The sequence below is a fragment of the Melospiza georgiana genome, chromosome 7 (assembly GCF_028018845.1).
Source record: "Melospiza georgiana isolate bMelGeo1 chromosome 7, bMelGeo1.pri, whole genome shotgun sequence".
Classification (NCBI taxonomy): Eukaryota; Metazoa; Chordata; class Aves; order Passeriformes; family Passerellidae; genus Melospiza; species Melospiza georgiana.
The window spans coordinates 16,562,548-16,579,313 of record NC_080436.1 but is presented as its reverse complement, the minus strand read 5'-3'; the positions used below and the strand labels follow the sequence as shown (position 1 = coordinate 16,579,313).

The following is a 16,766-nucleotide window of genomic DNA, read 5'->3' as shown; positions in this document are numbered from 1 at the left end:
ATAATTGAAAAAGCAGGGACAAGGATGCTGAATTGATGAATATTACTGCTTTTCAGTAGGACTTTAAATTTGAGTTCCCTTTTTCTGCTTTGAAAAAGTGCAAGACCAAATCTTTTCACAGCAATCATGGTTACACTTGAAGGAATAAATACTCTGAGGTGACATCATTTGAGTCAAAGAAACTGTAATCAGAAATACATTTCTGTTTTTTCTCAAGAGATATCAGTTAAATGATGAGATAATGGAACTTACTTTATATGGAGGTACTTTTGCAACAAAAAGGATGGCTGCTGTTAGTCTTTTCATTCATGCTGTGTGGTTCTGAAAGAAATGCGAATGTGAGTGATAGAAGAAATTCAAAGCACTTAAGATGTTACTGGAATGAGCAAACAGAAGAAATTTTGAGGCACAAGTTGTTAATGCTGGAGAACTCTTTTCTCTTGCTATGATTATGTGAATTAATTCTGAAAAATGCTACATCATACCCTATCAGTTTTCTTACTACCTCTGGAATTAGCCTGAAATTTCTTTTGTTCTGTCTGGTAGCTAAATAAATGGTACTGGTACATGAAGTATAGACTTCTGTTCCCCTTAATCCCTTTGGACATGATTAAATGTTTTTTGTATGCCACATACTAACAAGAAATGTATTATTTGTGCTTCTCCTAAGGTGTGCTGTCTGAAAAATCGTCTTGCAACTTGTCTAAAGAATTGTGCTGCATTATTCAAAGTGATACTAAAGTCTCGTAAAACTAGGTAGCTGATGTTTTAACTAGGTAACTGAAACTAGCATTCCAGGCTTCAACCACAGTTCAGCATTACAGCATTTGCAACTGGCTGAAAGCATCTTCTTTAACTGGGAATTCACATATATTGTACAAAGCAGCTCTTATTGTACAAAGAGAGCCCTTCTGGTACCAGTGAAAGGGCTGTTCAGAGTTCAGTGCAGAGAAGTCAGGTGGGGAGGAAATCAGGCAGCACATCTGGAATAGGCTCTGTGGTTTGGCAGCAGCACAGTGTGCTCTGTTCTGTCAATAAGATCAGAAGTGTTGCATCTTTCAGATCTGCACAGTTCTCAAAAGGCATCTTTTTCTGTTTTGTCTGAAATAGCTGCCTCATTCAATAGGGCTTTTGGCCTACATCTTGGAAAAAAAAGAGGTATATCCATTTTCATTACTAGGGATTCATGGATGCCGTTAGTCACCTCTATAAATATCAATTAGATTTGAGGAGGATTATAGGCAGAGTCCTCGTGATACATTTTTTAGGTCTGCCCATAAAGTGCTATATTCTGTAGTAAGAAACTTAATCTTAAGGGAATCTCATAGTCAAATCAGAAAAATGCTTCAGCATGGATTGTCAATGTTATGAAAAAGAGCTGGATTGGAAATTTTAAAAATAGAGAAATATTTTTGAAGAAAGGATTAGGAATATGCTTAAACCACCTGAACCATTTTTCTTTAAATGTCAGTCTTTTTAACTCAGCTTCTTAGCAGCCTGCTGCACTGTCTGAGTGGTGGTGATGTCTACTTTCCTGTTTGCTGCTTTGTTGTGTTTCTAACTGGATGCCTCTCTCTTTTTAATTTCTGTGGCAGCATCCCTTGCTCCTCCTCCCCCCTCCATCCTACAGGTAACTCCACAGTTACCACTAATGGGATTTGTGGCCAGAGTTCAAGAAAACAGTAAGTTTGCTGCTTCCTTGTGCAATGTTTTATTACTGGATGTGGCTTTTGGATTGAGTTGATGAAAGATTTATCTGTATATAGCCAGAATCCTGCATTCTCTATTGCCTCTGCAAGTTTGTATAAAATTGTAAAGGGCGGGAAAAAGAAATAATCTTATTGGAGGTACCTGGCCATTCCTTCTCTGAATTTTCCTGTCTCTAGTGTATCTTCACAAGTTACAATTGTTGGTCCCCCTTCCATTAATTGGGCTAGAGGGTATTACTTGAAGCAGCTGCCATGGCTGTAGAGACATTTTCATGTTTGTGCTGTTCCTTCTGCTCAGTTTCAGATACTCCTCCCCCGCCACCGCCTGTGGACGAGGCGGTGTTTGATGAGTCTCCACCTCCACCCCCACCTCCCGAGGATTATGAGGAGGAGGAAGCAGCTGTGGTGGAGTACAGCGATCCCTATGCTGAGGAGGACCCTCCCTGGGCACCCAGGACATACTTAGAAAAGGGTAGGTTTGGAGCTGGAAGAGACAGTAGGGTTGTATTTGTAACAACTTTTTGTGTGTGTTCCTGCCCTCCTGCTTTGCACATGGAGTCTGCCCACACTCCTTCATGCCAGACTTTGGTATTGACAGCATTTTAGTCAATAGCAAAAGTAAAAGAAGAGGCCCTGATGTGTGTTTATAGTGTCTCTCATAGTAATGCAAGGTGGAGTGTGCACATGCCTTGAGAAACACCTTTCTATTTGAGGAAATAATGATGTTTGAATGATAGTTCTGTTCTGCTTTCCCGTGGGAGCTTGGGAACTTAAAATGGTTTATGTAGGTGCATATAGATATGTATCTGTTCCATCTCACATGGGATAGCAAAACTGTAAATGAGAGTCTTTAAAGATAAGCTGGACTAAATTGGCCTTTAGTCAAAAAATGTTTCCTGTGGAGAAGAAAGGTATAAGAAGCCAAACATTGTCTCTACTGATGTAGAGACACATGCAAAAACATAATTTTGGTCTGTATTTTTAAAACCAGATGACTAAAACATCGAAAAGGTTGGTGTGTTTTTAGAAGCACTTTTAAAAGTAGTAGAAAATACAATTGCTTTCAGCATATGAAGAAATATTAAATAGTATTTTTAGGATACCAGATATTGACATAGATGTGGATTCTGTTGTAGCTACATGAATGTCTCTACTTAGCCCATGTCTTGAGATTTGACTGCTTTGCTGGAATTGGGAGAGAAGTGCTTGGCTGTGAGTTTTTTCTAGCAAGCTTTGAAGCTTTAAAATTAATGAGAAACCTTATACTAAAAGAGGACTTTAATACTAAAAAAAATTGTATACTTATACTGCTGGGAATTAAAATGCTTTATTCAGCAAAATAATTTATCCTGTGGCAACTCCTTAAGTTCCTATAAATAGTATTCTGCTGCACATGATTCAAAGTGGACAAAATAGATGAAAGTAAGTAGCTCTTCCAACACATTTACCCCCAGTAAGTAGAATTCCCAATTCTTAGGATTTGTACTTTTACTTTTGATATGACCATTCTCCTATTTAGGTTCATAAGAAAGCACTTTTACAGCGTTAGGGTAGATGACCTTTGCAACAGAAGCTGGGACACCAAAGAGGTGTCAAATACAAGAGAGTTGCTGTATACTGGAATGGGGTTCAATATGACCCCATTCTGTAGAGGGTCAAGCACTGTGGGAGGTTTAACATTTAACCTTTAACATGAAGAGCTGAGGATGGAGCCTGCAGCTGAGCATGGAAGTGAGTAGCAGATGCATTTGGAACAGATGGAGAAATTGTTCAGTAGGCTGTAGTTCCTGGGGATGCTGAACTTGAGGAAACTGCTACGTGACTGTAATAGCAACAGCCAACCTGCAGTGTCCATTGAGCTCCGTGTCTGGATGTGTGGCAGGAAAAAATAAGAAAATGATCTGGCTCTGCAAATCAGATGAATGGAAATGGGTATCCAGAAGGAAAATTGCACTTTCACCACTTAGAGAAAGTGTGTGTTCACAGATTCCAGTTGGATAATCAGCCTAGCCTACATTTGTGGTCAGTTGGATATAACAGAGTTCAGCCAAAATCTGTGATTGTTGAAGAACCAAAGATCACTCATTGGAAGAACATCAACCTAAATGAGTAATTCTGTTTTTTATGACTGCGTTGAAACACATTCAGACAGAAACTAAAAGAAGCCCTGGCTTAGGCTGACAGGGCAGGATGCCACCTCCTGAGTCACTTTTGCTGCTTCCTGTCTCATCTGGAGCCTTTCTTGCAATGCTGGCCTGGCCTCCTCATAACTCGGGGCATGTGACAAGCTCACAGCTTGAACTGATGGGACTACAGACTGAGGAATTAAGCAGCCTTTTAGAGAGAGGACTGTTGCCAGTACACAAATAACATACTGGAGGAAGCAGTGGTGATGTAAAAGCAAAACCAGGCTTCAGGTAAATTTTATGAGGCTTAACAAGAAGCAAGTTTTCTTCACAAATTTAAGGAAGAGTTTCCTTCTTGAGATTATGAAATATTGAATCAATTCAGTATCCAAAGGAACTAGAGTACACTCAAAAGTTAGAAAGAAAGGAATTGGAAGTTACCATGGTCTGTGAATGATAATGATGATTATTATTGTCAAGAGAATGAAGAAAAATAGCACAGTGACTCGAGGAAGAAATTTCAAAACCCTTAGGAATTTTGAAGGACTTAAATTGAATGGATCAGATGTTCATACACTTGTTTTTCAAGCTAAAATCATACTTGTTTCTCCATTGGTGTTTTGCTTGCTTAAAATAATATGTCTAAAACTGCACAGAATAAGTTATTTAACAACTGCTGGCACAATAGTAGAGCTAACAATATGTGTTTTCAAAGTATGCTCTAGTCACAGGATAAAAAAAATTCTTCTCATACTCTGATTTTCCACAGGGATTGATCTGTCTATTTTATAATCTCTTCTGGATCCAGGTTTCCCTAGTGTTGGTTTGTGTTGATTCCTTTGCTCCCTCAAAAAGGAAATGACCTCTTTTCTTTTGGGAGGAATGATGAGTTTAGTAGGACTCTTGGACCGTGGTTTTATAAACACATGCTGTTAATTTTTAATCCTTGCTTTAGTTTAGAGTATCTTTCCACCTATCCCCAGCACAATATTTTAGGATCCCTATCCAACATACTTTTTTTTTTCCTTAGTGTCAGCACTGCATGTGTCATTGCCAAGTTCTCAAAGCAGTGATTGATGCTATTTGGTAAAGTACTCAGAGTCTGGCATAGTTGACTTTCTCTATGAAACACATAATGATAGCACTGAGATGGACAAAACGTTATCAATTTTATGTCTGTTTTCTGGCATTTCAGGACTGTTCTATTTAATATTTCCAAGTGCTTTGTCCAATTTGTTTGCCTTTCCTAATAACTTTTGTGCCATCACTAAAATATTCTGCAGCTGTAAGAAAAATGTCCTGATACACTATGTGTATATTTCCACCTTCCTTCTTCGTGGCTTCTAACAGGGATTTGCCCACCTTGGTGCTGTGTCCCTGGGAGTGGCTGCTGCATATTGAGATGCACTGTGGCGTTTAGAGATTTAAATGTGGAAGTGGCTAAGGTAGATGGAGGTTTGGGATGTCAGCCTTGACTCACTCATACTGTGACCTGAAGAGAGCTCTTGATGCACTCCCTCTTCCATGTTTTCCTGCTCTTTCCTGTGCTGACATCTGGTTTAGCACACGTAGCAATAGTTCTGAGTGGTCATAGCCATGGGGATTCACAACCACCTCGCTGTATCGTTCCATACCAAAAGTTTATCATACAGTTGGACACTTCCTCTGGTGGGTCTGGAAATAGTAAGAATAGAGGAGTTAAAGGAGTCCTGGCTCATGTGCTTCACAGCATGAGCTTGTACAAAAGGGGGTGGAAGAAACTGTTTGTCTCAGCAGGTCATTTGACACACACACAGGTGAGGCAGTGCCTGCCTGAGGGAGGGTGACTGCATTTTCCTCCTCCCCTAGCTCTCCTAACACTCACATTCTGTTCTTTCCTAGTGGTGGCAATCTATGACTACACCAAGGACAAGGAAGATGAGCTCTCATTTCAGGAAGGTGCCATCATTTACGTCATCAAGAAAAATGATGATGGCTGGTATGAGGGGGTCATGAATGGAGTGACGGGGCTGTTCCCAGGGAACTATGTGGAGTCGATCATGCATTACTCAGAGTGAAGACCAGAGGACAGGACACTGCATCTCCTGCTGCAGGAGCTGTCAGGGCTTCCCAGATCTCCACCAGCCTCTGGGGCCCCATCCAGTATAACTGAATGAAGGATAATTGTAACAACCACTCTTTTGGGTTTGGTTTGGTTTTTTTTTTCTTTTTCCCCCTCATGATAAGACAATAGTGATTTGAGTTGTTTGAACAAATGGCTCTTCAGCTGCCAGCAGAGGCTATCCTGAGCTATCTGACTTTGAATTAAGCTGACCCATTCAGATGTAACAAACTTGTTGATTAGCTCATACTTCACTCCAATTCTGACTTCTGACAGGCCTTGGGATTTGTTTCAGGAGTTCTGCGTGCCCTCATGGTACTATACCGTTGGAAGCAGTGCCTGGCACTGGGGATGTCCTGGATGCTTGTGGTGAAGGTTACTGGCCAGTGGACATCCCCCGTTTCTACACTACACTCCTGTGCAGCTGGAAGAACAGTCATGTGCTAGCAAACACTGGGTTTTCTACACAGAGACATTCCTGTAACTGCCTTCCAGATAGCTGGATGCTTCCTTAGCATACACACTTCTGCAGCTGCTCTGCACACGCAGGCTGACCCAGGGCACACAGAGCCGGCTTTCATTCACTCACCTTTCAGTTTAGACAATTCAGATGGCTGCAGCCCAGAGGATCCCCACCCCCATCTCTCATCTTCTGAATGCCACATGTTTTGTGTTCTGCACTGATGTAACTGTGCTCCTCTCCACAGTGAGCTCCTTGCCACGGTTGCTGCCAGTTCAAACAGAACTCACAGATGCCGTTGATGGTGAAGGCAAAACAAAGTTTACAGGTCCTCCTGGGGTCTGAGGATTAACTCTAGGGGGTGTGATCTAAGGTTCAAATCTACTCATGCCTGCTTGCACTAAAAAAACTTGCCCCCAACTTTAGTTTTATGCACAATATAATCTTAAAAATCCAATCAGGTATTGTAAATTGGCTATTTTGTACTTGACAACTAGATTTGCATATGTACTGTGAGAGCCCTGTGCAGAGGCAGGACAAACGGCAATTGTCGTCTTCATGTCTGTTGCCAAAATCTCTTCAGTGGAAGCAAAAAGGGCTGTTGTGTGTACTGGTTTCCCATGGAAATCCAAGCAGTAACTAGTAGTAGTCCTAGCTCTTCCCCTAGCCCTCTCCATTGTTTATTATAATAGGTATTTTGAGCTGTACTGGTGGCTTGGGGTGGAGTAATACCAAGTGAAGGCTCTGTAGCCCCTTGTGATGATACTTGGCTTTCTAATCTAGTCTCAGTTAACAATTCTGCTCAGTGATTGTACACAGCAGATCACTGTAAGTGATGGTTATACTCATCTGCCCTTAGGAACATCTAAATGTTATCTGTGGGTAAATATCATGCATTAACTAATTAAATTTCCTTTTAAGTCTTGTTAGCCTGCAAATTGAGAGCCTCCTGGGCAAGGGCATCTTTAGACTGTCACCTGGCCAAGTTCTGGTGCCAAGCTGGTACCAAGAGTAGCTTGTCCAAGGTGAGACAGTACTGCAGCTGGAGAGGCTGATGTTAAAAAAGAGCAGTGCACAGGAGAGCAGGGCTGGATGTGTGATGGCACTGACACCAGTACAGGTAACTGACCCAGCCCCTCGCTTGGTAGTTAGTGCAGTATCAGCATGGAGGTGCAGATTCGGTGCCAGCCTGGGCAGGGGTAGCTGCTCAGAGGGCAAAAGGAACAAACAAATAGGTGTGTTTGTAGGCCATGGAGGAATGTGATGACTTGCTGTGAGCTTGTGGAACTCCTGTGACAGTGCACAAGAAACTGGCTTGGTTAAAGTCTGCAGGAAGGATGACTTTGAAGAAACTTGTGTGCAGATAGAAGTCACTTTTCCCCTTGCTAATCCACGTTGTCTTCTTTCTGGAAGCTGACAGCATTGTTTGGGATGAGTGCCAGAACAGATACCCTTCAAGCCTTTCGCTCTGAAAAGTTTTCTTGCAGCAAGAGAAGCAGCCATGTTCAGTTCCATCAGCCCATCATTTCCGTGGAAGCAAGTCCAGAACTGATTGTGCAGTCACTGGAATAACTAGTGTCATTGGGCAGGTCTGAGCTTTTGGCACAGGGAGGTGGTGCTTCTAGCAAAGGTCATTGAACAGCAGCATTCACCAGCCTTTGGTGCTTACAGGGCAGATGTGTTTTCCAGGAGTATCAGAGGTTTCATGGCTTCTCTTGCCTTGGATATGTTTGTGGCAAAAACTGAGCCCACAGTGCTCAACTGAATTGTTAGGGCAGCTTAATGATTTCTTAAGTGAGAGCTGAACCTCTGCCTGTGCACCCAAGCTGCAGCTGGCAGGTCACACTTTAGGGAAACATGTCTTAACCCAGTCTGAGCAAGAGCTGGTGCTTGAACACTTCTGGCAGGTGGGTGGGGTAGTGTGTACTCCCACTGTGTGTGATACTTTCTCTTCAGTCAGCTGGTTTTTCCTCTTGCAAGCTCTCTGTGTTGTGAGAGCAGAGCAGTGTGAGATGAATGCTTGCAGAGCACAGAAGATGAGGCTACAAAACCCTTAGTGATTCCACTTTCAGGCCAGCTGTGTGACAGCTCCTGAAGAACTGGCTTTGGTCTGATGGGCCAGGGGTTAGTTTGGTCCCTGCTAATAGAACATGGAATTGTTTATCCTGCAAGAATTGCTGTGGATGGAATTTCTGGGTCACCTCCTGCTGGTTTTATGCTTTATTATACAGTACTAATGTAAAGAAATTTGTTGAGTTTTATGCATATTTTTATTTTGTACAGATTTTAATTCTGTTGCTTGTTTGGGGATGATGTGATGTAATGGTCATAGACCAGGCCAAGGTAAACAGGCTTTGTATAATTAATGTTACATAGATTGCATGCTAGTAAAGTCAGTGAGGGTTGTGTTTCCAGTTTTGTCCCTTGTACTTCTCCTTGTCCAAAACCTTCTCGTCCCCACCCCTTTTTAATTTACAGGTTTACTTTAAAAGGGGGTGGCAAATGGGGGGCTGGGGGAGAAACACCTCAGTATTTTAAATAAGGTGCACAACATCTCTTCACTGCTGAGTTTTGCTGCCACAGCTCATGGTGTTCTGCATCACAGGCTGTCTAAGTGGGAGTGTGTACGCGTGAGAGGTGGGGGAAGGAGACACTCCAGCATAGCCCAAAGAGTGCTGAATGGCCAAAATGTAGATGTTTCTCCCTTTGTGAGAACTGCCTTAGCCCAGCCAGCTGTTTTCATTGTGCACAGAAATTGTTCAGCATCCTCTAGCGGTGTGTTTTGCCTTGGTTTGCTGTGTATCAAAGGTTTCTTCCTTCCTCTTGGCACCAGGGACAAAGCTATTAACTACAGCTGCCTCTCTGTCATGTGCCTGATGAGAGGAGGTCTGACTGAGTCTGTCCACATCTAGTGCTGAAGCAGGTTCATTTGGTGCCTTCATTCCAGCCAAAGAGAGAGAGCTGAGGTTGCATGTGTCTGACCAGTTCTTTCCTCTCCTTTTCCCCTTCCCCTCAGCTGTTGCAGCAGAGGGCTGAGAGGGGCAGGAGGGGTGACCAGCAAATTCTGTGCCTGAGAGTCGTGAGGGCGTGTCCACGTGCAGTGGCTGGAGTAGGCACCAGAGAGCTGCAGTAATGCTGGATCACTTGATGGTCTGACTGGTTAGACACAGACACAGAGGCAGTGAAGAGCCACAGCTCTCACTGGAGGGCAAGAGGTGTGGCTTGGTGCTGAGGTGGATGACAGCTTGGTGTGTGTTACCAGGAGGTTGACCATGTTCCTGGAATTCAGCTTATCCTTGCAGATAGTTGAGTTGGATGTCACAAGAGTGTCTGGAGATGTCTGCTAGTGTGAACCACAGGTCCTGTGGTGTGTGGCTGGGTGGCTTACCTGTGGGTGCCAGAAAGGCTTAGACCCAGCTAGTTCTTGCTAGAGCAGTTTGTTCTCCTTTCACAACTGCTGGGCATTTTCTTTTCTTGCTGCTGAGGGTTCTCGGTGACAGCCAAAGTTGACAGTGGCAGTAATGCAGCTTCTGAAAAGTGCCACTTTTACCTGGGGTGTTTCAGTTGATCATGAAAAGAAAGCGAGGAAGCGGCAGGACTGAGGGGCCTTTTCCAACAGAGGGGGTGTGGGCTGCCTGCCTGCTGTGGATGTGCACATTGTTGACTAGAGGTGGAAGAGGACTCTGCACTGATGGTGACTGAATACTGTCCTCTTCCTAGCAACTTCCACCACTTCCTAACAGATGCTGTGGATGCACCTCTCTGCTGGAAACAAGCCTGCTTTTTTATTAGTTATGTCTGTGGGCTCCAGGCATAGAGCAAAATTTCCATGTTTTCTTTTCTGGAAAGGATGGAACTTTATGTGGTTTAGTAAACTGGGAGCTTTTGCAGAGCTTCTCCTCCCAGAGGTGCAATAGGACTTTTTGTAAAACAGGTGACATCTGTATTCTCTGCAGGTCCTTTTTGGAAGCTGCTTAGAGGATGCTGTTGGACAGACTCTGGTGCTGTGGCTTTACTAGGAGCAGTAGTTACATTCAGAGTATGGAGAGCACTGCAGCATTTCAGGCAGTATTACAAACCCCATGCAGAGACTTCAGCACCTGTGTTGGCAACCGTGGCAGTAGAAAAGGTACAACACTGTTGCATTCACTAAGGCAAGTATTTACAACACTAACCTCTAGGGAAGGTGGTGGTGGAAACCGAGAACCAGCAGGATCCTGGGCCACAGCTTTTGGGGTGCCAGTTACAAGAATTTACTGTGCTTACAGGTGTATTCACCTTCCCCAGTTTCTGGCATCTCCCAGTATTTGGCACAGCTGCAGTTTGTGGATAAAATGGTTATTACACAGAGGTCAGAACAGTACAAGAAGGGAACAATATGTGGTTTGTTTTGGGGATTTTCCCCCACAGTAGCTGAAGTCAATGTGCAGTAACAGTCCTATTTACCTACTTCTGAAGTTAAAACTTCAAGCATAGTGAGACCCCCACCTCACATCCATGGGGACATGCTGAAAGCTTGATACAGCCACAGTTTGAAAACTGCTGTTAAAAAGAATAATTCACAGATCATGGTGTTCTGCTACTTTGGAAAAAACCCCACGCATGTGTTTTGTGTAATCTTCAGCCAGTGGAGGAAGAGGTTTGGGGTTTATTTTGGTACTCTAAATGTACTAACTTTATTAGCACCTGTGCTTATTACAAGACATACTACAAGACAGTGATGGCAGCAGAGGCCTGCTGTCCAGAGGTAAGCCTACACCCAGGACCCTCCTGAACAGAGACATGGGGACCCTGCTGAATGAAATGGGTGCAGTTAAGTTTATTCTAGTTTCTCCTTACACCTCTGAAGAATCCTACCACTACTGACTAATAGGAAGAGCTATGTACAAATTTATTTCCATTACAGCGCCTCAGTAAGTGCTGACATGTCTGAGATTTTTTTGTAAAGAACAAGTGCTTCTTTTCACATTTGAAAAAGTGTCTTTTGCAACTTGCATGGACAAGTAGTTTCTATGAATTCTCTGGAGATGTCAGTGTCTAACATGGATTTTGTCCATGCACTTTTTTTCTGAAAGCAGATACCCCCCCCCCTCCCTTTGATTTGCAGTTGGAGCAGCACACTCTGCTTTTGCTTTTGGCACTGCTGCTGCAGTGGCTGGATGCAGAGCCCACTGTAAACGACCAAGCCCACAGGACTCTGGGAGCTGTATGCCGCCAGTAACGTTTAGTGTGTGTGCCATTTGAACCACCTTCCAGTGAGTGCAAAACCCAATTTTTAAATTTTTTTAATTGTACTTGGAATTAATTGTTGCTGTGTACTAAACCCTCTTGTTATGAGCCCTAAATAAAAAGAACAAAGCACACCTCATGTGTTCTGTGAGCGTGCCACAGCGTGTCACATTTCTTGTCTTTGGCTCCACACTTCAAAGCACCAGGGCCAGGGATGGTGGCTTGTGCGTGCAGGAGCCTGTCCCCGAGGCTCTCTGAGCACAGCACTGCCCACAGCAAAGGTACAACCCTTGGCATCTGCTGCCCTCAGCAGCTCCTTGCCCTCTGTGGGACTGCCCCTTGCCTGCACTCACGACTCTGCTGCTGAGGGCTGCAGGCTGAGGCTGAGAGCGTTTCCCAGGCAGGTTCCCACAGCCCCCAGAGTGGGGCCAGCAGCTGTTCCGTGTGAGCTGAGCTGGCCAGCACTCTGCAAGGCCAAGCAAGGAGCAGATGGGAAAGGGGAGCCTTCCCACGGGGTCCAGTTCAGCCCTGTAACTGGTGTGCAGTGCCTGGCTGCTCCAGCCAGCTCTGAGCCAGCAGAAAGAACTGTGCAAAGAACAGCAGCAGTTTCCTTGGGAGCGAGCACAGGAACGGCACACGGCTGTAGGCCATCACCTACCTGACTCACAGCAAGAGGAACCACTGATGACCTGGAAACACAGTGTGGCTCTGAGCTCATGAAAAAGGAAAATTGCAAAACAGAGGATTAAAACAGAGTATTAAATTTAACTACATCTTTATTGAATTGTGCATATTCCATTGTATAATGCTCTATATTGGGTACTCTATAATGTAGTATTTCTTTTGTCTTCTCTCATGCTTAAAAAAGTATATTTATACATATATTTATATATATTTATAATATGGCAAAGCTCCCCCCAACCTGACACTATCAGTCTAAAAGAGCTTTGAGTTTTTTTTTTTCTGTTTGGAAAGGGAAGAAGAGGGGAGGCAATCCCATTGAAAGATAAAATGTGCAATCTTCTTTTTAAAGCAGTAAACATGAATGTATTTACAGCACTCAGCACAAGTTTGCTGCACAGACAAATCATCATTGCAATGACACTTCTTACACTTGCATCTCCAGTATTATACAGAATATTCCCAGTGACTGGTAACAATTAGTGTAAGCTATAAACCAAACTGCTGCTCCAGTTCATTTCTGGTCCACTGCAGTCCACTAGGAGGCCTAAGATTTCCAATTAAAACCTATGACAAAACATTTAGTTTTTCTTTTAGAAGTACAAACATTATTGTGCTGCACCAAATCAGCCAGCAGGGTGCCATGGGCACAGCTTTGTTTGCCAAACTGTCCCTTGCAAGTGTGTACCCAGTTCCCAATGTCGGTTAAAGGCAAGGGACACACAACATCTAAGAGTGGCCCCCTGTTGTCTCACCAGACATGTGCTAGAGATCAGCAGTATGAGACCCCTGGCAACAAGAGACCGGTATACACACATCTGCATACCTGGAATTTAGCTCAGAATGCATCTTTGGCATCTTGGGAAAGCTGGAAGGAAATTATTTTCCACTGTAACAACTGGTAGAGTTTCAAAATCTCATAAAAGACAAGCTGCCTTCAAGCATTTAAATAAGGGGATGTAGTGTCCACAATCTGTTACTGAAGGTCCTTCTCATTCATTTCCACAGCACTAGTTCCTGTTCCTTCAAGTCTTCTACCTTCTCTACCTCCCCTATACCCAAGATCCATCTGCTGAGCAGAGAGCTCACTGAGTCCTTGCCCCACCGACTGCCTCAGAGCACCCAGTGATCATCGCCCAAGTCACTGTTTTCCCCGGGGTTGGTTAGTAGCAATTAGAGTAATTAGCCTGTGTTCTTAGTGTCTTAAACTTCTCACAACTAGACCAAGCCTGTGTCACAGTATTAGTGAGTGCTGCCCCTGCAACAACAAAACCCTGTTCGTTTTTTTTTTTTTTTTTTTTTTTTTGCCCCTTCATGGGCATATTTTAATTAATTGAAGGAAAGAAAGTTCAGAAAGGAAAATTACTCTGCTTAGACAAACTCAGAATTCCAAAATAACGCTTAAAACCCCATCAGCATGTGGCAAAAAAAAAAAAAAAATCCAAGAGAAACTATCCCTTGTAGTGTTAAAATCCTCTCTGGTCTGGAGTCTGTCCCAGTGGTGCAAGGGAATAAATGCAGAGCTCGACACCAGGTGCCACAAATGGTCCCCAAAGCAGTAAGACTCACTTGCAGCTGAGCAGCACTGTGTGACTGAGTAGGTAATCTACACCTTAGTAATGCTATAAGGAAAAAAAACCCAGCAACCAACCAAACTCCCATGTTCTGGCTTCATCCTCACTACCTTCTGCCAGGAATTCATACTGCTTTTCTGGAGTGCAACTGATTTTAACATGACACTAGTTTAAATAATACTCATATTAGGACCCACTTATAATCTTATTTTGAATAAGAAACAAATTTACCTGCGATAGTACCACTGTAGCAAAACAATTTGGTTCTATGCTGTTTTCTGTAAAAAGCAGAAAATTTCTTTTTGCCCTTCTGCTGTTGAAATGGCACTTTTGGTTCCTTAAACTGTGGAAAAAAAAATTTAAGTGAGAGGAAGACTGGCCACACTTTATCTCTGAGCTGATATGATTTATCTGGTTGCCTAAGGACACAGGAAGAAGGAATTAGAAAACCTATAAATGTGCAAGCCCAGAACAGTAAATGTTAAAATGCACTTGTTGAAAAAACTGCTTCCTCTCCCCTCAGACCCGAAACCAAAGAATCCAGGTACCAGCACTTTGTTTCCTTCACGTGTCCCTCACTGTTGCCCTGCAGACAAGTGCAGAGTAAGCTCAGGAGAAGAGCTCTTTGGCTTTGAGGTCATCACCAAGTCAGAGCAGTCAGGGGTGGTTTGCCACAGGAGAAAACCACTGTGCAGGGTGAAGCAGGAAACTTCCTCTTCCACAGAATATAAGAGAATGATTCAGACACTTGTGCCTAACTTCCTATCCCAGCTTCAGATGTTAAAAGACTAAACAGCCCCAAGCATGGCCACCTATGTTTTGTTTAGATATTACCTATGGTTTGTTTAGATCCTGTGGTTTCTTTTAGTTTTAAAAGTAATTTCTCATCGAAGCTTAGTGCTGCTAGAAGAGCCTAATTTTCCCTTTCAAAGCAACTCCCCAGCACCTGAATGGTGATGTAAGCATCTGAGAATAGCTCCCTGCTTTCTACACCTGGGCTGTGGGCACAGACACCTGGCTGAGCTGGGCTTTGCTACTCAGAGGTGGATGCTACCTACGCTGCAGAGCAGAGGGGAAATGGAGACTGAATGAGGAAAAGAGTAATGAATACAGCTGAGCCCTCACAGGTGCCCTTGCAGCAGCAGGGTCCCCTGACAGCCACCTTAACAAGTGGCCACCCTGTGCTCTGCCTCATGAAATACAACTCCAGCTGTACACTCTATTTTGAGATCAAAGCACTTTTGTGTCTGGAGTATGAACACTCAGCCTTCACATGCCCATTTTAAAACTGCCAAAAGTATTACTGCCCATATTTGTAGCAGGAAGCCTCTTCCTGGGTGTCTGAAATCCAGCCCCTTAATTTTCTGATTTAATAAATATTATGGTGCAATTATGAGATGACTGCACATGGGGGAAAACAGCTTACTTGCAAAATAAGGTGTAAATATTCACTGTCACAAAATCAGTAAATACACTGGAAAAGCAAGTTACAATGCAGGGTATGTCATAACCTGAAAAGGCAATCGGGTTGTCTGAAGCACACTGTAGGCAAATTTCCACGCTCAGCTGAGAGAAAACAAGCAGCACCACTCACTGGATCACCACTGCCTTAGGAAGGAAACCCTAACTAGAAGCAATACAGGGTGCCACCTTTGCAGACATTCATTTTTTTTGCTGCAGACTTCAGAGTTGCACAACTGTCTCCCAGCACCTGTGGGCAGCCTGCAGCCTGCAAGGATTAATTGTCTAGGGAGAGATACCAGGGAAATAAATGTGGTCACAGGAAAAAGAGAACAAAGCTGAAATGCCTCTGAAGAAACTGCACTCAGAACATCGATGTGCCGAGTCCAAAGCCCAGAGGTACCCGCACTGAATGAGCTACAGTAAAAGGGCTGGAACTGACACACACCAGTGAGGCTGTCTTGGGAAAAGAAAAGCAGATGGGGCAAGCAGAATTCTCTGACTGCTCTCAGCTGGGAGCACATGTTGCCAGGAGCAGGAGAATGTGCCCACCTCCCCATCATGGCTATGGGCACAGCAGTTACAGCTGCAGCGAGCACCTTTTGCCCTCTGGTGTGTCTGAGCCCCAGGAGCTGCACACAGGACACAGCAGCAGGAGGAGCAATGTGAAAATTACAGCACCCATGAACTGCAGTATAGCTTAACAACCCTCCTGTGAAGTTAGTCACCAGCTACACTGAGCATGCTTAAAATAACAATGCAAATGCTTTTAAGGACACTTTGTAAGCACAAAAATAGTAGAAACAAAACTTGGTGAACAATTTGAAAGATACAAAAAAGTGCCTTTCCATAGCAGTGCTTTAAAAATGCACATAATGGTATATACTCTTATTGCTCAAAAAATCTAGTCTGAAATATTAAAACAATTTCCAGAGGTGCTGAAAAAGATTTAAAAAAAATCATATGAAACAGTTCAGCAGAGACAGCACCACTAATTTTTCTCTTCTCATGATGCACCTATTTAAAACTATATAGTTATAGATGTGTAATTTTCCAGCTCAAATTAGCAAAACTTCTTTTCCTATTCATAAAATATTCACAAAGACAATTATTTCATTATTTGGACTTTAGAAAAAAAAGTCAATAAAAAAATGGAATGGGGGACACTGTCACAATATTTCTTAAATGTATCATCCTGAATTACTTTAATGAAAGGTTAGTTTATATTGGTTTTACACATGTGAAGATACTGCCAGGTCAAGCTGCTGTCTTTGTTTCATTCTTTGGGAAAAAGAAAGCATTTGAAGTTTGGTTTTGGAGAAAAAGTAGGCAAACAGTGAAATTATTTGCCCTCTGAGCCTGTTGATACTACATATTGACAATATCCCCATGCTGACAAGGGAAGCTGTAACAGCTGAAGATGGG

At 43.2% G+C, this 16,766-nt stretch overlaps 1 protein-coding gene across 18 annotated transcripts in view; it reads left to right on the top strand.

Annotated features, from left to right (window-relative positions):
- The window catches only part of ABI2 (abl interactor 2), a 65,020-nt gene extending 53,261 nt beyond the window's left edge, over positions 1–11,759 (top strand). For 9 of the 18 annotated variants that reach the window (XM_058027699.1, XM_058027690.1, XM_058027692.1 and 6 more), the window contains 3 exons: positions 1,596–1,682; positions 2,008–2,181; positions 5,717–11,759. In XM_058027699.1, coding sequence (XP_057883682.1) covers positions 1,596–1,682; positions 2,008–2,181; positions 5,717–5,892 — 437 coding nt within the window. In that variant the 3' untranslated portion in view covers positions 5,893–11,759. The remainder of the gene's footprint in view (positions 1–1,595; positions 1,683–2,007; positions 2,182–5,716) is intronic. The other 9 variants (XM_058027697.1, XM_058027696.1, XM_058027698.1 and 6 more) reach the window with 1 other exon arrangement.
- Positions 11,760–16,766: the final 5,007 nt, after the last annotated feature.